The sequence below is a fragment of the Meles meles genome, chromosome 2 (assembly GCF_922984935.1).
Source record: "Meles meles chromosome 2, mMelMel3.1 paternal haplotype, whole genome shotgun sequence".
Taxonomy (NCBI): Eukaryota; Metazoa; Chordata; class Mammalia; order Carnivora; family Mustelidae; genus Meles; species Meles meles.
In genome coordinates, this window is record NC_060067.1 from 152,441,810 (window position 1) to 152,466,516 (window position 24,707).

Genomic DNA, 24,707 nt, shown 5'->3' on the forward strand with positions numbered 1-24,707 from the left:
TGAATTCGTTCCATTTCTTGAATTTTTTAAAGCTGTTTAAAAACTTGGTATATTAGCGCTTTATCTATAATATATACTGTCAGTATTTTCTCTCAGTTTGTCAATGATTTTTTTTTTTTGGTCATGCAAAAGCATTTTCATTTTATTATCATGGAGTCAAATGAATCTTTTTTTTTTCTTTATTGCCTCTGGATTTTGAGGCATAATTTTTTTTGGTTTTTTAAAAATTTTATTTATTTATTTGAGAGAGAGAGCACAAGTAGGGGAAGAGGCTGAGGTAGAGGGAGAAGCAGGCTCCCCGCTGAGCAGGGACACCCCCCTCCCCACCAATGTGGGGCTCAATCCCAAGACGCCAAGATCACGACTTGAGCCAAAGGCAGACTCTTAACCCACTGAGCCACCCAGGCATCCTGAGGCATACTTGTAAAAAAAAAATCCCCTTGACAGACATCTCCCAGGAATTTGGTTGTCATGATCAGCTTGCACATACCCCCACCCCACACACACTTCCAGGACAAAAATAGCACAATTCTTAAGCACCCACTTGGAAATTTGGCTCCCTCTGTCTATTTTGGGCATCCCTCTCATCATTTACAAAAGACCAGGTCTTGTAAGGAGGAGGAGTAATGAGGTGTCCAAGAGCACACTTCTGAATGAGGGATTCCATCACTAGGTCTTATTCAGGGAACACATGATCCCAGGGAACCCATGAGACCTCCTCCCATGGTCCCTTCCACACCATCACGTCCTAGATGAGGCAGTGTGTGAGGCGGAGGTCTGGGACCGGCTCCTACCGTCTTCTCTCCTGCTCCCTCCTCTCAGCAGCTCCCAGCTGGGCTGGATGCAGGGTCTTGCAGATTCACCCTTGACCCTGCAGCAAAGGAATTCTGCTTGCGTTACCAGGAGCCAGCGAACAGAAGGATGCTGGGCTGGATTAAACAACCAGCTCTTATTCTTTCTCAATCCATCCCGAGGGTTTGAGCAAGGTGCAGAGACTAAGCAGTTGAGCTGGCCTCTGTATCTTTACCGCTTGTGTGAGATCATAAAATCTCCTTACCCACAAGCGTTGGGACATCTCAGGTTCTCAGTCTCTTGTTCTTATCTCCTTTCCCTTCTCCTCTGCTTACTGTCTGGTCACCTGGAGCTCCAGTGGGCTGACTTGGATTCAAAGGCGGAAATGGGCCCCGGGTGTGGGGATTGCAGCAGCTGGAGAGGGGTGGGTGTGACTCCAGGTTCCCACACCGGGTCTGACAGCCCTGGCTCCATCACAGTGAGGTCGGCCACTGGCGATGGAGATGCGTTGTGTGTTACAGAAGAGGAGCTGGCCGGTGACGATGAGGACATGCCGACCTTCCCATGCACACAAGAAGGTAAGGGCCCTGGGGACTGCCCACGACCTCTTTGTTCCCACCCCCAGGCTGGTGACTCATCTATCCACATGGCTTCAGAATCATGATCAACCTTTCCCCACTACTCCATGGAGTAGTCAGGAACATCTGGCTTCCTTCTTCTTCCATATCAGGGGTCCCAGCTGGTGGACTGCAACCATTCGTTCCATTTCCAGGAGAACTGCTTGTCACCTGACAAGTCTGGGGACTGAAGGGTTTCCCAGGGTGTGTGACTGGTTGGCCCTATACTGAGGAATTCCCACAAGAGGAGGTTTTCCGAGGCTAAAGCCCAGAAAACCCTACACACACTGGGACACATTGGTCACCCAAGGGTGAAACAAGGCTGGCTGCCCCGTGTTGTGGACCACAATAAGGCCAATGTGTCAGGAAGAGGCGTTTCCCTACACCCTGGGCTCACGAATGTTGCCCTCAGAGAGAATGGTGGCAGGGCGGCGTTCTTTGAAGACCCCGAATCTGGTCTTTTCTATTGCTAAAACCTAGAGAGAACATGGTGAGATGGGCAGGCATGAGGATGGAGAACATCTCCCTTTCTGAGGCTGATTTGAGATGGGATGAGACAGTTCAGAGCAGGGACATGAACCTGACCCTCGACCGGCAGCCTCAGTCACTGGTTTCCTTTGTCCCCCAACAGGCCGGCCGGGGCCACGCTGCAGCCGCTGCCAGAAGAACCTGTCTTTGCACACATCAGTGCGGATTCTTTACCTCTTCCTGGCCCTGCTCCTGGTGGCCGTGGCTGTGCTGGCCTCTCTGGGTGAGTGCAGGCGCCCGGCAGCCCCGGGGTGGTCCAGCATCCTTCTGACAGGGGAATCTTCATACTTGCTTCAGACTTCAAAGATCTGCCTCTGATTTCTGGTCAGTAAGTAGCTGTGTGGATTTGAGCAAGGCATTCCCCTGTTGAGACCTCTGTTTTCCTTCTGGTGAAATGAGAGGACAGGACCAGCCCAGCAGTTCCCAGTTTCAGCTGCATGTTAGAATCACCCGCGAGTTTTGAAAAAAATATCGGTGTGTGGGTAAGTATATCCAGGGCTGAGATCCTTGCATCGGGCATTTTTGAAGCCCCTTCCATGGTCTTTATGAGCATGTCTCAAAGTGAGGTTGGATGCCTGCCTACATCAAGATCACCCCCAGTATTTGTTAAAATGCAAATCCCTGAGTCTCACTCGGACCTCACTTGTTCGAACAGAGTCCTGCCAGTGAAGGCCAGGGACCTGGAGTGTGGTGGCTGTCATACACGCCACAGCTTATACGACTATGGGAGCCAACCCAGATGATAGCTCATGGCCAGGTTCAGTCAGCCTCTGCCTTCTGGATGCTAACAGATTATGCTAAATGGAGGGAAACAAATTTGCTGTCCACCATTCTGAGGTAGCAAACTGGACATCAGGGAAATTCCCCAGTCTGTTCCTGGCCAGGCCTTAGAGGGCCTCAGCTCTCCGCACCTGCAGGACCATGAATAAATCTCCAGCAGCCACAGGCTTGAGCCCAGAGAGAAACACAGGCACCGACCCCCTTCAGTGGATATGGGCAGTGATGGGGTGCACACCAGGTGCCAGGCACTGTCGCCTACATGACATCTACAAATCATCTCAACGAGCCCTGAAACGGGAGGCCGGTCTCATTCCATGTATCTGGGAAAGTGAAAGGATTTGCCCTAAGACCCAGAATGAATGAGCAGAAGATCATAATAAATGGGGGGTAAGGAGAGCATTTGTGGAATCCACGGAGAACATTAGGCTTCCTTTTTGTTTTTGCCTCCAGCCTGATTGTCCCAAGTCCCTAGAGCAGAACTGACACCGTCCTGACCTGGTTGGCAGGTGCTCAGTAATACTCGTCAGATGAAAGACTAGAGATTTGGGAGTATATATGTGGACAGTCGTAGTCAAGGTATTATGGTCAGGACTGAGGATAAAGTTCAGAGGTTGAGTAGAATCAGTCTTCCTCATAGGGACTTGGAATTCCACTCACTCCTTTAACTGGGTACCTGTTGCATGCATACTATAAGCTGAAAACTGCATTAGGCATGGGGCTTATACTGCTTCATAAAACATAGGCCCTGTTTATGGAGCTCATAATCTAGAGCAAGGTTTGGCAGACTTCCTGTAAAGGGCTCGGTAGTAAATATTTTAGGATTTACGGGCCACACATGGTCTTTGTCAAAACCACTCTGCCGTTGTAAAGCAAAAGCAGCCAGAGACAATATATACTTAAATGGAGATGGCTTTGTTCCAACAAAGTGACCTTGGGTCAGATTTGACATGTAGATCCTGCTTTACCAGCCCTTAGCCTAAACCAATAATCTATGAACCTTTTTTGACTGTGCACCCATTGGTAAAAAGTTTGATTTAAAATGTATCAAAAAAGTAGATGGGTTGATGAACAGATAAAAAGGTACAATGGACAGATGTACAATGAGTGAATACAAGTAAAATGTTAATTATAGAATGTAGACAATAGACACACGACTGCCAGTTGTACAAGTAAGACAGTCACTGTCCAAGCCTTGATTACTCTGTTTGAAAATGTTTATACTTAAATATTTGAAAAGAAAAAAACAATCATCTTACACTTGTGAAATATGCCTATTTATTTATAAATTACACATATGTCCTCTTTATAGTATACGTTATAAGACACAATTTTGAAAAGATAAGAAAAAAATAAGATCTAAAAAATAAGGAAAATGGTAAATAAATTAATATGTAATTACAGATCATGAAATGCTCAGTGAAGAAGTGAACAGGGTGAATTATATGAATGAACCCTTGGCTATTGGCTTGGGGGTAGACTTCACAAAGCATTAGGATAGGAATCAAAGTCATTCAGAGTCTCGACACCTCCGTTCCCTGCCATCTATATAAGAAATTTTAATTTGGGGGAGACTCAAATGGAATAATAAATACTATAAACTCTAAGTGCTAGTGGAATAGAAGGGCATAGAATTGTTCCTAGGGTCTCTCACCATGTCACTGCTGCTAATTAAATCTCAGCAGCTCTGAGATATACAATGTTAATGAAAGCCCAGAGATTCAAAACAAAATGGAATCGTGGAATTTTGGAGCTGAGAAGAACATTGGAAGTCATCTAGCTTCATACTTTCCTTTTACAGATGATTCAGTTGAGCTGCAGAAAGATTAACTGCCTTGCCTGAAGAGACCCAAAAGATCTGAGGCAAATGTGGACCAGAAGTTACATTCCCCAGCTTTCTTGGTGGATCTCTTTCCACCCCCACACTTACCTTCACAGGCTCTGTGGGAAACATCCATCTACTCCGTCCTCTCCTCTTACCTCCCTGTCTAGCCAGGCACTTGCTAGAGAAAGCCAGGGATCCTATTGATGCTCAGATATGCTCTAAACCCTGGCCAGCACTGACCCCTGAGAAGCTGGTATAAACTGGTAAAGCCTTTCTTAGGGGTCACTTTGGCAACATGTGTTCAACTCCTTAACCCATTAATTCTGCTTCAAGCAATTTATCCTATGAGAATAACCATATACATAAAACCATCAAATATAAGGATTATTTCTAGGAATAACTGTTACTCATATCTACCCAACAAGTTTTATTTGTAGACTCAGAAGTGTCTCCCAAACACAGGGGACTTTTATACAATTGCCGAGTCATTTATACAGAGTATGATACAGACATTAAAAGTAATGATCTTAAAGTGATTTAAACCTCAATAGGAAAATGTCCATGACATTATACCAGCGAAGCAAATTGGAAGAAAATAGATGAAATAGTCCAAATATTCCAGGTTCCTGTTGTTGTTTTCTAAAAAAGTATACATATATCTATATAGCTACAGAATGGTTATGGAGATAAGAGTCCAACAGATACAAGAAGATATTGATGGCTATTGTCTCTTAGTCATAGGATTAAGAATAACTTTTATATTCTTTTTGTATTTTTTGTATTTTTTTCTTAATTTTCCTTATTCTATTCTATCCTGTGGTCAGACCTAGTTTTAAATGTGCAGGGGGGTACACACACACACACACACACACACATACATATATACACACGAGTATATATATCCATACACAGAAACACTTAAGGGAGATATATAGATGTAGATCTGTGTTTTTAAGGAATGCATGACAAACTCTGGCCATAAGAAGCATCTTCCCTTCCCACCCCTGAAAAGCCCCATGGAAGGGTGAATGGTTTTGGTGGCAGAGAGGCTGATAAAAATACCTTCTCAACAAATGACTGCTGTTTCTCTGAGCTAAGACCCTGCCCCAGCTTCTCATCTGTATTTCCCATACAGTTTTCAGGAAAGTGGACTCTCTCTCAGAAGACATCTCCCTGGCCCAGGCCATTTATGACAAGAAACTTTTGTCTATGCAGGAAAACCTCCAAGGACTGGGTAAGTGTCCCATCCCCAGATATGCACATGAGTATGATGGGAGAGGGCTGAGTGCTCCCTCAGGCCATGGTGGCCTGGAATAGGACATCCTTCACCAACGTTTGAGACACAAGGGAAAAGACAGCTATGACTCCCTGCCTCCCTGTCCATTCAAAGAGGGCTGCTACCCTGGGATTCATCCAGGACTGGGGCCAAGTGTTCTATGTGGCACAGATCTAGCCCGAGCCTACAAGTAGAGAAGGAACCCAAAGAAAGTCCTTTCCTCAGTCATTCTCATGTATCTGAGATTACGATTATCTTAAAAAGATTTATGTATTTATTTGAGAAAGAAAGAAAGCACTAGTGCACGCAGGCGAGGGGCACAGAGAGAGAGAGAGAGAGAGAGAGAGAGAAGCAGACTCCCTGCTGAGCAGGGAGCCCGATGCAGGGCTGCATCCCAGGACCCTGAGCCAAAATCAAGAGTCATATGCTTAACCAACTGAGCCACACAGCCACCCTGAAATTATTTTTAAAATCTTCCAAAGCCTCTTGACAAGTCTACCCTACCCTACGCTACCAAGTCATGATGCTATCTCCTGCTTTAACCAGGGATCTTCTCGTTCCAAGACTGAGACAGAAGGAGCCACAATAGAAAGGGTAGAGGAGGTCAGCCATGACAGAAAGAGAAAGTAGTAGCTGAGTGATAAATTTGGCAAACCTCTTCTCTGTGCCTCATTTCTCGTCTGTCACAGGCAGAAATAATCCCCATACCATCTTTCCTCCATAAGTTTATCAATAATAAGTACAAAAATATTTGGAGAAATTTTAAGACAAAATGTAAATGGGTGGTTCTTGGCAACCTTAGAAAAGTTATGAAGCTATATTCTCGAGAATTCAGTGGCGAGATGGAAAAAATGTCCCCAGTTCTACATTTTGTCATAGTAAAGACATTTGGTAAAATAATATTTCATAGAAATGGTAAGACTTTTTCAAAAGGATTTCATAGCAGGCTTAGGATAGGAAGAGGGATCAGGAAGCCACTTGACAATCCATTATGCTCTGAAATATGTAAAGAAGCAACTTTTGTCCCATGATCCTTCAGCAACTCAAAATGTTATCCCTTTCCTCTGAAGATCTGAAAGCCCCAAACAACTGTTCTTTCTGCCACGAGGCTGGGCAGTTGGAGCAAGAGATCAGAAAACTGCAGGAGGAGCTGGAGGGAATTCAGAAGATGCTTCTGGCCCAGGAGGTACAGCTGGACCAGACCTCTCAGACCCACGAGCTGCTCTCCACCACCAGCAGTCAGATCTCCCAGGAGATGGGCAGCTGTTCCTTCTCCATCCACCAGGTCAACCAGTCTCTGGGGCTCTTTCTTGCCCAGGTGAGAGGCTGGCAGGCCACCACGGCTGGCCTGGACCTCTCTCTGAAGGACCTCACCGAGGACTGCTATGATGTCAAGGCTACAGTCCACCAGATCAACTTCACTGTGGGGCAGACCTCGGAGTGGATCCATGGGATCCAGCGCAAGACTGACGAGGAGACCCTGACCCTCCAGAAGATGGTCACCGACTGGCAAAACTACACCCGGCTCTTCGGCGGCCTGCGCACCATCTCAGCCAAGACGGGAGAAGCGGTCAAGAACATCCAGGCCACCCTGGGGGTCTCCTCGCAGCGCATCAGCCAGAATGCCGAGAGCATGCATGACTTGGTGCTGCAGGTCATGGGCCTGCAGCTGCAGCTGGATAACATCTCATCCTTCCTGGACGACCACGAGGAGAACATGCACGATCTGCAGTACCACACCCGCTATGCCCAGAACCGCACCGTGGAGAGGTTTGAGACGCTGGAAGGACGCATGGCTTCACATGAGATCGAGATCGGCACCATCTTCACCAACATCAATGCCACCGACAACCACGTGCACAGCATGCTCAAGTACCTGGACGACGTGCGGCTCTCCTGCACGCTGGGCTTCCACACGCACGCCGAGGAGCTCTACTACCTGAACAAGTCTGTCTCTCTCATGCTGGGCACCACGGACCTGCTCCGGGAGCGTTTCAGCCTGCTCAGTGCGCGGCTGGACTTCAATGTTCGCAACCTCTCCATGATCGTGGAGGAGATGAAGGCTGTGGATACGCAGCATGGAGAAATCCTTCGCAACGTTACCATCGTAAGAGGTAAGAGCCAGACCTCGGTCACATCTGCTACGGAGCTCCCAGAGGGCCGTGGTGATCTTGCCTGATGCAGAAGTTTCCAGCAAAAATCCTGGTAGGCTCATACAATCCTGTAGCAAATGCCTAGGGCAACTGGAAGCTTTAAAAAGCACAATAAGTCCCCACCCCACCCCCCTTATCTGTGGTTTCAATTTTCTCCTAATGAGGTATCCTCAGAAGGTCAGTGGTAGCCTAATGCTACATCACAATGGCTGCGTCCTTCACCGTGCTTCTTCTCATCACTTAGGCATTTTATCACCTCAGGGCATCACAAGAAGGGCAAATGCAGTACCGTAGATATTTTGAGAGGATACAATATTCATGTAATGCCTAATTTATGTATTAAACTTTATCATAGGGAAGTATATATAGGAAAAAGCAGGCTGTGTAGGGGGGTTTTGGAACATAGCCATCGCAGATAAGGGAGGACTACTATACTTACAAACCTCTTTTGTAAAGGTGCTGTGGCTCCTAACTTTGTCTGCCATACAAAACTGGATTTTCATATGTGGATTTGTTTGATCTGGTCCACACAGAGAAATAGGCAGCCCTCGTCTTGGAAACTCTGCTTTCACATTTTCTCCCTCCCCACCTGATTGCAGGGGCGTACAGCCACCTGCCCCTGGGGATGCCCATCACTCTGATGCTCTCTTTTACTCTCATCTCACCTCTGAATTAGCCAGAGTTCTCCAGAAAAACAGAACCTATGAGAGAGAGAGGAATTATTTTAAAAATTGGATCATGTAATGAAGGAGGCCGGCAAGTCCAAAATCTGCTCAAGCTGATGTCCCAGTTTGAGTCGGAAGGCCAGAAGCTGCTGTAGGATAGGAGGAAGTGATGGGGTCAGTGTGAAGGCTACCAGGCAGGAGAATTCTCTGTTACTTACAGAAGGGTCAGTCTTTGGTTTTATTCAGGTCTTCAACTGCTTAGATGAGGCCCACCACATTAGGAGAGCAATCTACTTTACTCAGTACCAGTTTAAAATGTTAGTCTCATCCATAAACACCCCTACAGACAAAACCAGAATAATGTTTGGCCAAATGTCTGGCCACTCCGTGGTCCAGTCCTGTTGACACATAAAATTAACCTCCACAGATCAACTTGGCACGCATGCACATCTTCTTAAATCATACTTAAATCTCCAAGTAGGGATACTAACAAGACTGCAATTCTGCCTAATATTCATGATGTGAGTATCCTGTGTACAACCAAAACCACACTAACCCCTTCCTCAGAAGAGAAGTTAAAGTCCTTGAGAGATACTTACTTTTCCCTTTGATATCTCATAATTTAAATACTATGACATAAAGTTAACAATATTTAAATACTGTGATATAAAGTCAATATATTTTATGTTTTATGTTACATGATAAGAGGATAAGAAAGGGAAGAAAGCAAAAATACTTGCTATATACATTTATATTTATATATTTATAACACACCAAGGAGGAAATACTCTTGACAAGGAGTACATGGTCATGACTGGTATTTATAACTTCCTCCTTCTACGAACCATGTGTATTTTCTCTGTCCTCAGCAAGCACCTCAGCTGGTTATTCTTTACCTGGTAAGGTGATCCAAACCTTCATTCCTGATCTAGGGTCCTTCCTAGATTGAACTGGGCTGTTGTAGTTTTCCACTGAATTTATTTCAGGACCTTCTGTGGGATCTTCTGAATTCCAGACATGCTCCCCCTTACCTCCATTGTAGAGTAGTTGTCCACTTTCTCCTTGGTAGTTAGGATCAGCCACCCCAGTCAGCACAATATCTTCTTCCTTGCCTACTAATTCAGAAGCCCGAGAAGCCCAAAGTAACCAGGCAGCAGTCTTAACTTCCAGTTCAATGGAGTCATTGTTGTATCCCCTGGCAGAAACATTCCTTCCTTTTGAGCTAAGATCTCTAAGCCAGCAGAGCAAACATTTTGCTGGTAGGTCACTAGGGTGATGTCTTTCCCATCTCCACCCCTTGATCCCAGTTTCAGTGAATCCTGGCTATCAGAGAAATAGCACCATATATATTGGACACTAATTCAGACCGTATACAGCCCTGCAAGATTTTGCCACCTAGCTAGCTCAGGAACTAAGTTTTCAAAGGACAATTCAATCTTCTGTCAAGCCAGCTGTTTCAGGATGGTGAGGACCACAGTAACACCAGTGAATTCCATGATCATGGGTCCACTGTTGTACTTCATTTGCTGTAAAGTGATTTCCTTGATCAGAAGCAATGCTTCATTGGAATATCACAGAATACCATGGTGGCGGATAATGCATTCTGTATGGCATTTTTTGGCACAAGCACTTCATGCAGAGAGGGCAAATGCATACCCAGAGTAAGTTCCTATTCCAGCAGGAAAAAAACATTGCCCCTGCCATGATGGAAAGCGGTCCAGTGTAATTAACCTGTCAGCTGGTAGCTGACACCACTTTGTTCATGAGTCCATTGGGGGATGACAGGGGTGACTGGAGAAGAAGGCTTACTAGTCACTCACAGTATAGGTCATGCTATATCCACTTGACTGTTAGAATCCTCCTCTGCTGAGCTCACCCTTTGGAGAATATTCACGGAGGACACAAATGTCTTCATCCTTCAGAGAGGATTATTCACATAATTCTTCCCCAAATTTTCTTGCCACCAGTTTTCCAGTTGTGTTTCTTCTAAGTCCCTGATCGTCCAGCCAAACCATTGGCCACAGCCTGTGAAGCAGGTTATAATCACACGTCTGACCATTTCTTCTTCCAAGAAAGCATGGCAGCCAAGTAGATTGCCAGAAGTTCTGCCCACTGGGAAGATGTTTGGTCACCACTGTCCTTCAGGGAAGTCTCAAAGAGAGGCTGTGATGTTGCAACTGTCCACTTTCTTTTCTTTTTTTTTTTTTTTAAGATTTATTTATTTATTTGACAGAGAGAGATCACGAGTAAGCAGAGAGGCAGGCAGAGAGAGAGGAGGAAGCAGGCTCCCCGCTGAGCAGAGAGCCTGATGTGGGGCTTGATCCCAGGACCCTGAGATCATGACCTGAGCTGAAGGCAGTGGCTTAATCCACTGAGCCACCCAGGTGGCCCTGCAACTGTCCACTTTCAAGCGATGCCTGCATATCATAGAGAACCAGTTGTAAACTAGGCCAGAATCTTCCCTTCCTCCATCAGCTGGTCATAGGAAACTCCCCATAATTCCATAGGTGCAGGCTGGGAGAGAAAAGTAGTATTGTAGAAGTAGGGACCATGGCTATTTGGGCCACTTTATCCTGTAACTTAACTTGTGCATTCAGGACCTGCTTAGGCCTGATTACATATATACCACTTCCATTGGATGACGGAATGTGGCTCTGTATGCCCAGCTTTGTAACTCAGTGGGTCAGGAAGTACCCAGTTCAAGATGGGCAACTCGGGTGTCATGGTAACTTGGTGGGCCATGGCTAGCATCTTGTCTCTACCCAAGTCCTATCACAGCCCAAGAGCTGTTTCTCAACAGGAGAGTAGTGTGACCCACAGAGGATAGCATGGCTTTGCTCCAAAATCCGAAGGATCTATAGTGTAGTTCATTTATAGAGGTCTCCCAAAGGCCCCATACAGCATCCCTACCATCACTGCCATGTTAAACACTATTGGGTCTGCTGGATCATATGGCCCAAGGGACAAAGCAGCTTGCCCCATAGCCTTCTCCTGTTGCAGGAGCCTTCTCTTGTCCTGGGTGCCACGCAAAACCAGCACCTCTTCAGATCACTCAGTAAGTGGGCTGGAGTAACACATCCAAGTGAGGAAGATGTGTACATTGCCCCCACTAGGCATGCCTCTTTTTTCATTGTAGGAGGGGCCAAATGGAACAGTTTAATCTTCACCTTAGAAGGGATATCTCAACATGCCCACATCACTGGACCACTAAGAATTTCACTGAGGTAGAAGGCCCTTGAAATTTTTTTAAAAATGTATTTGAGAGAGACAGAGGAAGCATGAGCAGAGAGAGGGAGAAGCAGACTCTCCACTGAGCAGGGAGCCCAATGCAGGGTTCGAGCCCAGGACCCTGAAATCATGACGTGAGTGCAAGGCAGACACTAAACCGACTGAGCCATTCAGGTGCCCCAAAGACGCTTGAATTTTTGTCATATTTATTCCCCCCTGACACATAAATGTCTTGCAAAGAGCAAGCTACTACTTACTCGCTCACTAGGTTCAAATGGTGTGATATCATTGATGTCGTGGAAAGGAGATCAAGTTCCTGTGAACTGAAGTATGACATAGAACTGGAGCAGTGAGATCCCCTGAGGCAGGACAGTGAAGGTGTATTGCTGGTCTTGTCAGCTGGAAGCGGACAACTTCTGGAGGGTCTTATGAACAGGTATGGAAAAACAAACAAACAAACAACAATCCCCAAATCAATAGCTGCACCGCAGGGATGTGTTAATTTTCTCAGGCCATGAAACTGCATCTGGTATAGCAGCCACCAGTTGGAATCAACATTGTTCAGCTTATGAAAAGCCACTGTCATTCACCAAGGTCCACCTTTCCTCTGCACTGGCCAAGTCAGCACATTTCAAGTTCTTGGTGGGGGCACTCACCTCTGCAGTCCCTGCAGGAATGCAGGATTTCATTGGTTTGACTATTTTCCTAGGTAGAGGCAGTGCCTCTTGGCTTTCCCACCATAATATCCCTTACTCCATGGATCAAGGAACCAATGTGAGGTTCTGCCAGATTCTCAGCATGTCTGTTCCAGTTATGCAATGCAGAACCACGGAAACAACCACAGGGTGGATTCAGGGGCCCACTGGGCTTCCTGTGAGATGGACCTCAGTTAAAACCCCATTGATCACCTGACCTCCATAAGCCCCCAGCTCAGACTGGAGGACCACAGGGGGGTTGGGGTCTCCCAGAATCAGTGTCCATTCAGAGCCAGTGTGTGGTAGTCCCCCAAAAGGCTGATTATTTCCTTTTCCCTAGTGCATAGTTATCTTGGTAAAAAACTGTAGGTCCTTTTGGGAAAGGCTGGGAAAATTAACAATATAAATATTTGGTGTGTACTGGGGTCCTTCCTCAAGGGTACCCAGCTTCCCTTTCATCTAAGTCATTTTGGGTTTGTAAACTGCCTCAAGTCTGAGGAGAAGCCATGACTGTTTTTATAATTCAAATTAGACTTTTGTTCACTTGACCTAGAACTTCTCTGCTTATCCAGAACAAGTAAGAATTTCATAGGCTTCCTACCTATTTCACCTCTAGGCACACTGTGACCAACTGGCCAACACCATGGGTCTGTGCATGTCTGCCTATCCCCATCACTGTACTGACTCTTCTATCTATTATGGTACGCAGGCTCTCCTTGCCTTAGGTAGTTGAGGGCCACAATTAGATATTTACCACCCCCGGACCCAATTATTGTCATTGTGGTTAGGTTTCCCAATTCAGAGACTGCAGTTCTCCCTGCAAGTTCTGGCCCACAAAGAATGATCGTAGAGCTCTTCAAGGATTCTAAGACTCTCCTCACAGGTTTATTTCTCACAGTCATGGTGAAATTCATGTCTTCTGGACCTTCCCAGGGTGGGTGAGTGGGTCTCAGAGGATAAACCCACTCCAACATCCCGCCCTCCCTGTCTTTGGATCCCTTTCTTTACATGAAATCAAGGCAGACCCAGTATTTTTCACTCACTCTCTGCGGGTCTTTTTGCCCATGCTTCAGCCAACAAAACAAACAAACTGTTAGACCCTTTCTAACTCCCCAAGATGCAACATTACCTAGAAAATCTCTGCTTAGTCAGCCCCTATGAATGAATTTTGCCTGATCCAACAGTATGTTTCTTCCACCATTATCCCACACCTTTAGTATCCACTACCACAATTAGTCCCCAGACATCTATCTGTACAAATTAGAAAACTCGGGTAATTTTTTGGAGAGTAGCACACCTCCCTGTGGGTCATACTTTACCTCACTGTTAGGGTCCTGCTGAGAACTGAGTCTAGTTATAGGTCTAGAAGCAAAGAGGGATGGGGAGGTGGGTCCTCAGGAGAATCAGCATTGTCTGGCTTGGCGTGGGGGGGCACTGTCCTCTCCTCAGGCAAGGCAGGGTTCAGACACAGGTTGAGAGGTCATTTTTAAAAAGATTTATTTGTTTATTATTTTAGAGAGAGAGAGAGAGAATGCAGTGGGGAGAGGCAGAGGGAGAGGCAGAGGGAGAGGGAGAATCTCAAGCAGACTCCCTGCTGAGTATGGAGCCCAGTGAGGGGCTCAGTCCCACAATCCTGAGATCATGATCTGAGTCAAAATCAAGAGTCAGATGCTTAAGTGAGTAGCCCAGGTGCCTCAGGAAGTCACTTATACTGGGGGTGGAGAAACTGCTTCCACTGTCAAAGATGACTCATCATAACTTAGGGGTCCAGTGTCCCCAGATCCATCAGGGTCTTCCCATATACCCGCAATCCAACTTTCAGGATCTCATTCCTTCCCAGTCAAAGCCTTTATTTTAACAGTAGACTCCCTGGGAAGCTGGGAATTCGATCTGCATTGCAATTCAGCCAGTCACAGGATAAAGGTATGTTAGATTTTCGACAATTTCATCCATGTAGCTACAGGACAGAAGGGAAGACATAGAAGATTGCATGTCATTTATGTGACACTTGAGCTGGGAATTTGAATCCCAAGCCCAACCTTTTCTTTCCCCACTTTGTCTAGTAACACTAGGAGCAACCAATCCTCATTATACTCATTATTTTGACAAAAAGTGTTTGAAAGTATCATACACATGGTCATCCAGATCCTTGAGTGTCATAAGTGGTTCATGAGGAGTCCCCAGTACTTCTCATTTCTCTATTATCACATATGTCTTAGACCATTAGCCTGCCTTTACTACTTAGAAATAAAGTCATTAGCATCTTTAAATCTTAGATTAGAGCGTCAATTCCAGAAATCCCAGGTCAACTTAGAAAACTCATGTTTAATATTGTGTTCCTTTAGAATCACTCTTGGTGCCAAAATCTGTATTGGTCAGAGTTCTCTGGAGAAACAGTACCAACCAACAGGATATATATATCCTGTGTCCATTAAGATCTCTGAAAAGAGATATTGATTTACTATAAGGAATTGAAGGAGTTGGCTCACACATTATAGAAGCAAGGAAAGCCCAAGATCTGCAGTGTGAGTCAGCAAACAGGACACCTGAAGAGCCAATGGTTGCATTATATTCTGAGTCCAAAAGTCTGAGACCCAGGAGAGCTGATGGTGTCATTGCAGTCTTGAAGGCTGGCAGGGTCAAGACCCAGGAAGAGCCAGTGTTTCAGTTCAGACCCAAAGGCAGGAAAGAGCTGATGTCCCAGTTTGAAGTAGTCAGACAGGTGGAGCTCCCTTTTAGCCTTTCTGTTCCATTAAGGCCTTCAACTGATTGAATGAGACCCACCCACACTGGGGATTTATTCAGTCTACTGATTCAAATATTAATCTCATCCAAAGACACCCTCACAGGCATACCCAGAATAATGTTTGACCAAATATCTGGGCACCGCATGGCCCAGTCAATTTGACATATGAAATTAACAATCAGACCTGAGAAAGAAGGAGGAATAAGTCAGGTATAACAGAGTCAGCATGGATGAGGTGAAGAGTTCCAGGTGGAGGGAGCAATACATGCAAAGGTCCTGGGGAAAGCATAGGGCATATACATTATTTTCTTTCATTCCCAGGATCTCTGAAACTGTGAACCCAAAAAGCCTGCAGTGAAGAACTGGATGCCACATGAGGTCTAGCCAGGCTCACACAGCTATCAAGGAATGGAAACAGGATTCAAATTCAAGGCAGTTGAGATCCAAAGTTGCAAGATGTCTTGAATGGCCTTTTCCTTTCCTTGTCCCCAGGCTGCTCTGTGTCATTGCTGTGGGCTTTTCCTTTCTACTCCCCATCAGTTTCCCCAGCAAGGGGCTGACCTCATCTTCCCCTCGGGATACCTCCATCTCCACCTTATCCCTAGATTCCATCTCAAAGGGGGATTCCCTGGCCCCACTCCTTCAGTTCGCTTGAAATGCTCTATGGCTTCTGCTTATGAGAAGTTGATTGTGAAATGATCATTGTATTCATCTGCTCAGGCTGCTGATGCAAAGTACTACTGACTAGAAGGTTTGAAGAACAGAAATATATTGTCTCACAGCTCTGGAGGCCAGAGTCTGAGACCAAGGTTGGTCCCTTCTGAGGGCTATAAGGCTCTGGTCCAGGCCTTGTCTTGTAGGTGGCCAGTTTCTCCCTGGGTCTCTTCATCTTCTCTCTGTGCATGTCTGTCTCTGTGTCCAGTTTCCCCTTTTCATAAAGATACCAGTCATACTGGATTTGGGGTTACCTAGTGGCCACATTTAAAATTGATTCTGTGAAGACTCTGTCTTCAAGGAAGGTCATATTCCAAGGTACTGGGGGTTAGGACTTCAGATTATGAATTTTGAGGGGACCCAATTCAATCCCTAACAAATACTATTACTTTTTCATTCTACTCCTTCACAGCAGTAGACCCAACAGTTTTTGTCTTGCAAAAGAGTCCAAAAGAACTCCTAATTGGGATTCTTTTACACTAGGAATCTGGATGGCTATACCCATGTTCCCTGAACCCTTCCTGAGGAAACATGTGTCTTGGTGGGAAGAATGTTTAACCTGAAAATATAACTAGTCTTGGCTCTAGATAAAAGAATTAGTTCGCTACTGAGATATGGCAGCTCCAGAATTTATGGTTTGCAGTTGGGGAGCCAAACATCTGGGCCTGATAACCTAGAGAGCTCTAAGGATAAAGAAGGGAGGGTCCCATGATCCTAGACAGCTCTGTTCTCTCTGCAGAGCACAGACTTGAAACCAGCCTCTTTGATTCTCTATTTTGCTTTAACCATTTAATCTCAAACATATATTGCCCTTATTTTATATCAGTGAGCATTTCTACTGCCACTAGGGTTTTTTGTGTGTTTTTGTTTGTTTGTTTGTTTTTAACTTACTCTAGATTGGTGGTGTTGGGTGAGGGTAGGTCTTATTTGCCTGCTGTCAAATTTTTGCAACAAAGCCAGGCACTGAGTGTTTCTTGGGTAACTGAAATCTTCCCTCAGCATTTCACCTAAAATATGTTAGGATACAACCTCTAGGATGCGTTTTTCCAGCAAAGGCCTTACTAGGTAGTTCTTGTGGTTCATTCTCTGGTCATTTTATATTTTCATTGCACTGAGCCCAAGAACAAATGGAATACAAAGCTTTCCCAGAGTCAAAGTGCATTCACACACTTTGTTTCATTTTAGCCTCAGAACCACCTTTGTATAGTAGACAAGGCAACATCAAGGAGCTGGTGTCTTTATTTTACAGAAGGGTGACCTGAGACTGGGGAAGGTGAAGGCACGAACTCAAAGGCACACTATGATTTTAAAAACTGACCCCTTGTCGTGGCTCTGAGATGCACATGTCCACTGTCCATCCTGAACAGGAGACACTGAGAGCATGAGCTTGCGGATACCAAAAAGGACTTTCCACTCAGGTCCTGCCTAGGTGTAGAGGTGCGGGGTGGAGAGTGAGGAAGGGGAAGATGATACTCAAAGTGTTGGAGGGGAGCTTCATTGTATGTATTACCCAGTTAGAGTCATGGGAATTGATATCTGCTCGTGTGCTGATAATGGCAGCGTTCTCATGCAAGGACCTCATCTTAGTGGGCGAGCAAGGTGGGACATTTGTTTCAGCCGCTTCCAACTCTTGTTCTTGCACGTCTGTCCACATTCCTCTTGGTTTGTTAAAGCAGCACATGTAAATAGTTTCTCATCAGCAAGAGAATTTCAGGTACAAAATGTACATCCCTTCCTAAAGGAACTTGTTTCTCATTCTTTCCTGCACAGACAGGTGCTGCCAGCCTCTCATGTTGGAACTGGCAGTGAGGTCTCCCCCTGGCTGGAGCTCAGCTGCTCTCTAGAACACCGGGGTGGGACAGCAGCGACCACAGCCAGTGGGGAGGTGCCGAGTGCAGACTGAAGGGCTGATCTCTTAAACAACCTGGGAGAGGAGTCTGACTTCTAATTTGCTCTGAGTCCGTAGACAGAATCACTTCATCATCCCAAGCCTCTGTTTTTTGTTTTTGTTTTTCATCTGTAAGGGAAAGTATAAGACCAGCTGATCTTTGAGACCCCTTTTAGCTCCATTTGCTCAACAGAAAGCCTGTGATACTTCCGTAGTCTTTGTCCCTCCCATAAGATAGTTCCCTCTTCCTATTCTGTAGGATGATTTCTGTGTCTGTGATAGACAGTGTCTGTACTGGGACTGTCGCTAGGGAGCTGGAGACAGGAAACCATCGTTGCTTATTAGCTGAATGACCTTGGACAAGGTTCTTGGCTACTTTCAATTCAGTTTCCCTCATCTACAAATAGGAACATTAATACCTGCCTTACTTATATGCGGTGGGGTAGCCATGAGTATCATTGCCAGCAATGGGTATGAACAAGTTTTTGTAAACTATAAAAATGTGTCCTAATTTCAGGATGATTCTGAATCTAATTTGCTTGTTGATGGGCTCCTTGTCTCAATGACCAAAAACCCAGCAGAGTGCCTGCCCTTGGAAGGCATTCAGGAAACATTTGCTCAGTGAATGCATAATGAAAGCATAAACAAGGCTAGAAGCTAAGGGTGGGCAAGGAAGCTGATACTTGGCCTATTTTTTTCTTTTTTTTAGAGAGAGAGAGAGAGAGAGAATGAATGCACTCAAGTGGGGAGGGGCAGAGGGAGTGAATCTTAAGCAGATTCCATGCCCAGCACAGAGCCCAACACGGGGCTCAGTGTCACCACCCTGAGATCAGGGCCTGAGCTGAAATCAAGAGTCAGACACCTAACCAACTGCGCCACCCAGCTGCTCTGACACTTGGCCTATTTCTGACATACTCGTGCTTACCATGCATGGTCCTGGAGGACTGTTTACTAGGTCCCTACCACCTTATTGGTCTTAAACTCTATTTATTGTCTCCTCAGCACCACTGAATGAAGCTAAATGTTCTGTTTGCCTTCTCTGCCCCTTCTCAACTCCTTACAGTAATTGCACGCACAGCCTCCTTTCCTCCTGAACCTTGGCAGCCCTGAACTCCAGCCCCAAAGAGGCTGTTGAAAACCCAGCTTAGCTTCTCAGCCTGACAGCTGCAGCCTTCTGTCTGGCTTCTCAGGGGCTCTGCCCACACTAATCACTAATCAACAAATGCCTTGAGAAGCCACGTGGCCAAGAAGGCCAGGCTTTCAGGGGTCTCCCTTCTCCCTGTGATTTTGGCCTTTGGTCTCTCTCCGAAGACATCAGAAGGATGTCTTGCTACTTGATCTGATGATCTGATGACTCAGATTGTTCTCCAGGGGAGAAGTGCAGTCTGCTGCCATCTACTGCATCACCGAAGTAGAAGTCCATTGTCATTGGTCGTTTTTCCCGTGTTCCTCAGGTGACAGCAGCCAACATTGACAGCCCCTGACCCAAGCTAACAAAGTCACTGAATGGAGGGAAGCCTGAGGTGCAAGCAGGGACAGACACTTACCCAGTCATCCGATTTGTTAACATCAGACCTGGGGCCCAAACCCAGGTCCCCCAAAGGCGAAGCCAGTGCGCCTTCCACGGCACCAGACTTCCAAGAGGCGCCCCTCCCGTTTCTTCTTCTTTCTGTCCTTGTAGGCTGGCCTGTGGCTTTGGACCATGAGAGGTACTGTGGGCCCTTCCTGCCTACGCGCTACCCCACCCATGGGTGGGCCGTGTTGAGCACTGACAGACTTGCTGCTTCTGCACGCATGCACACACACACACACTCACACACTCACACACACCCCTCCTTCTCCTCCGGGTTCCCGTTGCAGACCAGGAGCAGACCACCTACTTGTCCCAGACATGCAGTCAGTTGTGGCTCTATCCTAATGGGCCGGGATGGCCTAATTATAGTCTCTGGCTTCCTAGGTAATTATGGGCCTCCCCCGAACTCCAGGGTGCCCCATGCCTCTCCCCCCAACTCCGCACCTCAGCCACTGCCACTCGGTTTCGTCCTTTGCTTTAAATGTCCCTCCACTGCCCAGAGCAGGATCCAGCCCCCCACTCCTCTGCCCTTAGCCCTACTCACTCTAGGATCTGATTATAGGCTGTGTCAGGGGCACCCTGTCCTGCAGAGTGCCTCGGTCAGCCTCTGTCCACATTCCTGGCTCCTAAGCTCACCACCAAGCTATGGTTGTTTACTTCCTCCCGGCTAGACCCAGGGCCGCCGGCCCTCCCCGCTGACTGCATGATTCATGGCTGGCCCCGGAGGGACCCGCAGGGGCTCGGCTCACCTTCAGGTTCCCCTTCCCCACTCCGTGGGGATCCTCCCTCTCCTCTGGGCAGCACCAGGCAGGAGGCCCCAACAGGAGGAGGCCAGGGGGAGCTGGGGGCTGGGGAAAGGGCCAGGAGCCCCCAGCCACAGTGTGATGAGGACCAGATGCAGCAGGGTTGGGGGAGGGAGCATGAGTTTCAGGGTTTCAGGTCTGGCTTTGAATCCTATCTCTACCCCCTTCCAGCTCATGACCTTAGGCAAACAGCCAGCCTCTGCACCCCTGTTCCTCATCTCTAGAATGGGACAGCAAGCTCAGTGTGTGGCCCTGACATAGGAGAGGCTTGGTAGACACACCTTCGCTCCTCGCATGGCCCTTCTCTTTTCCAAGAGAAGGCAGGTCACGGACAAGTTAGAGTGAGCCCGGGGCTGGGTGTCATGGGCACACCGACACAGGGCTGGCTCCATCCACTGGCCTCTGATGAGGGCAGCGAAGGAGGCCTGGGAAGTAGTCCCAGATGAGGCCACCCTGCCTGGTGTCCTCAAGGGGACTGTCTAGGGCATCCTTCTGTGTTCTCAGAGACAGGGTCAGTGGGTGCAGCCACGACTGGGGGTGTGGAGAGGGAGGTGGCTCTTTCCCCCGAAGACCTCCTTCCACTCAGGCTGGGGACTGCCGCCTCCTGGGGCAGCGAGGTGGGCACACAACACACCTTCTCCCCAGGCTCGTGGACGCCCAACCTACTCCATCCAGGAAAGGCGCCAGGAGCTCCCCCCGGAAAAGGAGGCTGCGGGGGTTGGTGAGGATGAGCAGAAGAGAGGGCCTTTACCCTCTGCATTCTCTCCCACACTACTGGCATAGAGACCCTGGGAAGTCCTCGCAGCCAGCTGCTCCCAACCTTGAGCAAGAGAGGAGGGGTACCTGATGAAGACAGTGGGGAGGCAAGGATGGGGTCCCTGGAGAGAGCGAGGGGGTTCCTGCTGGACCTGGAGACTGCTCAAAGCAGGGCGACCTTGTCAAGAGGAGACTGCTCGTGCTTTTCCTGGCTCAGGGCTGGGAACGGAGTGTGGAGCCCTCCATCCAGGAACAAGAGAGGAAGGCACAGCCATGGTTGGAAGGTGAGAGGGTGAGGAACCAGGAAGCTGTGTTCCCAGAGCAGGCAGACTCTGAACCCAAAGAACCAGGCCGGGGAACAGGGACAGAGGCAGGAAGAGGGGTCGTGGCGGAGCTCCAGGGGCCTTTCGGAACTGTCAAGGGTGACTCTCGATTTTCTAGATGAGAGCTGAGCTCCCGAGTGGGTATAACTTGCCCAGTGTAGCTCCAGGGCCCTCTGACTCCCAGCCGCCCACCCAGCCTCCAGGGACCTCTCCACCTCCGAAGGGCTCTGCTGTTCCAACCTCAACGGGCTCACATGCTGAGGCCAGAACCGGGGTGAAGACTGACCAGCGCCATGATTTTGACAGCTCCTAGCAAGTCCTGCCAGGCGGGGCGGGGGGTCCCCAACATGGGCCCCTCCCTGTCCCAGGTGGTTAGGGCCGCCTCACTATGGGCTGCAGGACAGGGAGAGGGGCTGGGTGGCAGGGGAGGGCCTCTGCAAACCTGCCTCCTGGCTGCTTCCAGGCCAGGTGCCCCCTCCAGAGCCAGCCAGCCTCACCCAGGTCCCTGCCAGCTGGGTGACAGAATCCCGGCCTGTGCAGCTGGCAGGCCACATGAGCCGAGCCCACACAGGGCACATCCCCTGTGTGGGGGAAAGTGGGCATGGGCAGGCGGGGGCAGAGAATGGCTAGAAGGTTTTTATTGGCCTTCATGGCGCTGACTCTGTCTGGGCTCCAGTTTCCAGTTTACATCCCAGTTTAGATCTGAAAGAGGGTGGTGTCACTGACACTCTGTTCCCCCAGAAACCCTCAGGGAAGCAGACACAAAGGGAGTGGGGTGGGGGGAGTTTGGGCAGCAGGTAGCATCAGCCAGGATTTATAGCCATGGCGTCTTCATCAGCTGGGGAGGAGGCCCTGGCGCCACAGACCTGGGTCACAGCCACGGGCAGGGCTCCTAGCTCCCAGCTGCAGGATCCCTCCTCCCTGAGAGGCCCACCTGGGTTCTGGTTTCCGCTCAGGGGCGGCTGAGAATACTGCTTCACCTCTCTGGGCTTTTTCATTGCCTCCTCTGTGAAATGGAATTGGACTGGCTCCCACTGGCTCAGAAATGCTGGAAGACTTTCGCAAGAGGACTGATGCAGCCACTGCATTCTCAGGGAGAGCTGAGTCCGGGCATAAGAATTCAGCCCCCAGGCCAGCCCTGGGGCCCACTGCTCCCACTGCCCCTACCCATTGTCCCTTTGCAGAGACCACTGAAGAAAGCGGGTCTGTGCTGGGCCTTTGCTCTATGGTCTTCACAAGGCTGAAGGGTCCTCTTTCCTCCACGCTCTGGGCATTGAGAGATGCCTTGGGCAGAGTGATGGCCACGCTGTGCTTTGTGTCCTCAGGGTTGGTACAACTCCAGGAGGTGGTGACTTTCAGACCCACCTTTTCAGAGGGATATTACGGTCCTCTGACCCCTGGGTTGGCAGCTAACCTGGTCTCTTTAAGGACAGACCACATCTTCATCTTGGCATTTCCCCCAGGTGCTGGGCCAGAGCCATGCGGGAGCAGGGGGCCCTCAGCTGTTGGTGGGAGCTTTCCCTGTCGTGCCAGTCTCCCTGCCCAGGGCGGGAGAGGTGAGCTGTGGCCTTCACTCTCTTGCTGGGCTTCCACAGTCCACAGTTCCCAGGCACCAAGGGTTTGCTTTCACTGTACTGTGACATCTTTTTTTTAATTTTAATTTTTAATTTTTTAAATTAACATATAATGTATTATTAGCCCCAGGGATACAGGTCTGTGAATCGCCAGGTTTACACACTTCACAGCACTCACCATAGCACATACCTTCCCCAACATCCACAGGCCAACCACCCTCTCCCCATCCCCCTCCCCACGGCAACCCTCAATTTGTGAGATTAAGAGTCTCTTATGGTTTGTCTCCCTCCCGATCCCATGTTGTTTCATTTATTCCTTTCCTACCTCCCAAACCCTCCATGTTGCCTCTCAACTTCCTCACATCAGGGAGATCATATGATAATTGTCTTTCTCTGATTCATTTATTTCAATAAGCATAATACCCTCTAGTTCCATCCACGTCGTCGCAAATGGCAAGATTTCATTTCTTTTGATGGCTGTATAGTATTCCACTGTGTATATATACCACATCTTCTTTATCCATTCATCTGTTGATGGACATCTAGGTTCTTTCCATAGTTTGGCTACTGTGGACATTGCTGCTATAAACATTCAGGTGCACATGCCCCTTCGGATCACTACGTTTGTATCTTTAGGGTAAATACCCAGTAGTGTGATTGCTGGGTCATAGGGTAGTTTTATTTTCAACATTTTGAGGAAACTCCATGCTGTTTTCCAGAGTGGTTGCACCAGCTTGCATTCCCACCCACAGTGTAGGAGGGTTCCCCTTTCTCCGCATCCTCGGCAGCATCTGTCATTTCCTGACTTGTTAATTTTAGCCATTCTGACTGGTATGAGGTGATATCTCGTTGTGGTTTTGATTTCTATTTCCCTGATGCCAAATGATGTGGAGCACTTTTTCATGTGTCTGTTGGCCTTCTGGATGTCTTCTTTGTAGAAATGTCTGTTCATGTCTTCTGCCCGTTTCTTGATTGGATTATTTGTTCTTTGGGTGTTGAGTTTGCTAAGTTCCTTATAGATTTTGGACACTAGCCCTTTATCTGATATGTCCTTTGCAAATATCTTCTCCAATTCTGTCAGTTGTCTTTTGGTTTTGTTAACTGTTTCCTTTGCTGTGCAAAAGCTTTTGATCTTGGGACGCCTGGGCGGCTCAGTGGATTAAGCCGCTGCCTCCCGCTCAGGTCATGATCTCAGGGTCCTGGGATCAAGCCCCGCATGGGGCTCTCTGCTCCACAGGGGGCCTGCTTCCTCCTCTCTCTCTGCCTGCCTCTCTGCCTACTTGTGATCTCTCTCTCTCTCTCTGTCAAATAAATAAATAAAATCTTTAAAAAAAAAAAGCTTTTGATCTTGATGAAATCCCAATAGTTCATTTTTGCCTTTGCTTCCCTTGCCTTTGGTGATATTCCTAAGAAGATGTTGCTGCGGCTGAGGTCGAAGAGGTTGCTGCCTGTGTTCTCCTCAAGGATTTTGATGGATTCCTTTCTCACATTGAGGTCCTTCATCCATTTTGAGTCTATTTTCATGTGTGGTGTAAGGAAGTGGTCCAGTTTCATTTTTCTGCATGTGGCTGTCCAATTTTCCCAGCACCATTTATTGAAGAGGGTGTCTTTTTTCCATTGGACATTCTTTCCTGCTTTGTCGAAGATTAGTTGACCATAGAGTTGAGGGTCTATTTCTGGGCTCTCTATTCTGTTCCATTGATCTATGTGTCTGTATTTGTGCCAGTACCATGCTGTCTTGATGATGACAGCTTTGTAATAGAGCTTGAAGTCC

General features: G+C 47.7%; 1 protein-coding gene across 1 annotated transcript in view; it reads left to right on the forward strand.

The window, feature by feature from the left end:
* Nucleotides 1–24,707, forward strand: part of SCARA3 (scavenger receptor class A member 3) — a 50,875-nt gene that overhangs the window by 17,914 nt on the left and 8,254 nt on the right. The window contains exons 2-5 of the mRNA XM_045997998.1: nt 1,272–1,370; nt 2,041–2,160; nt 5,675–5,773; nt 6,886–7,929. Of these exons, the coding sequence (XP_045853954.1) occupies nt 1,272–1,370; nt 2,041–2,160; nt 5,675–5,773; nt 6,886–7,929 (1,362 nt within the window). The remainder of the gene's footprint in view (nt 1–1,271; nt 1,371–2,040; nt 2,161–5,674; nt 5,774–6,885; nt 7,930–24,707) is intronic.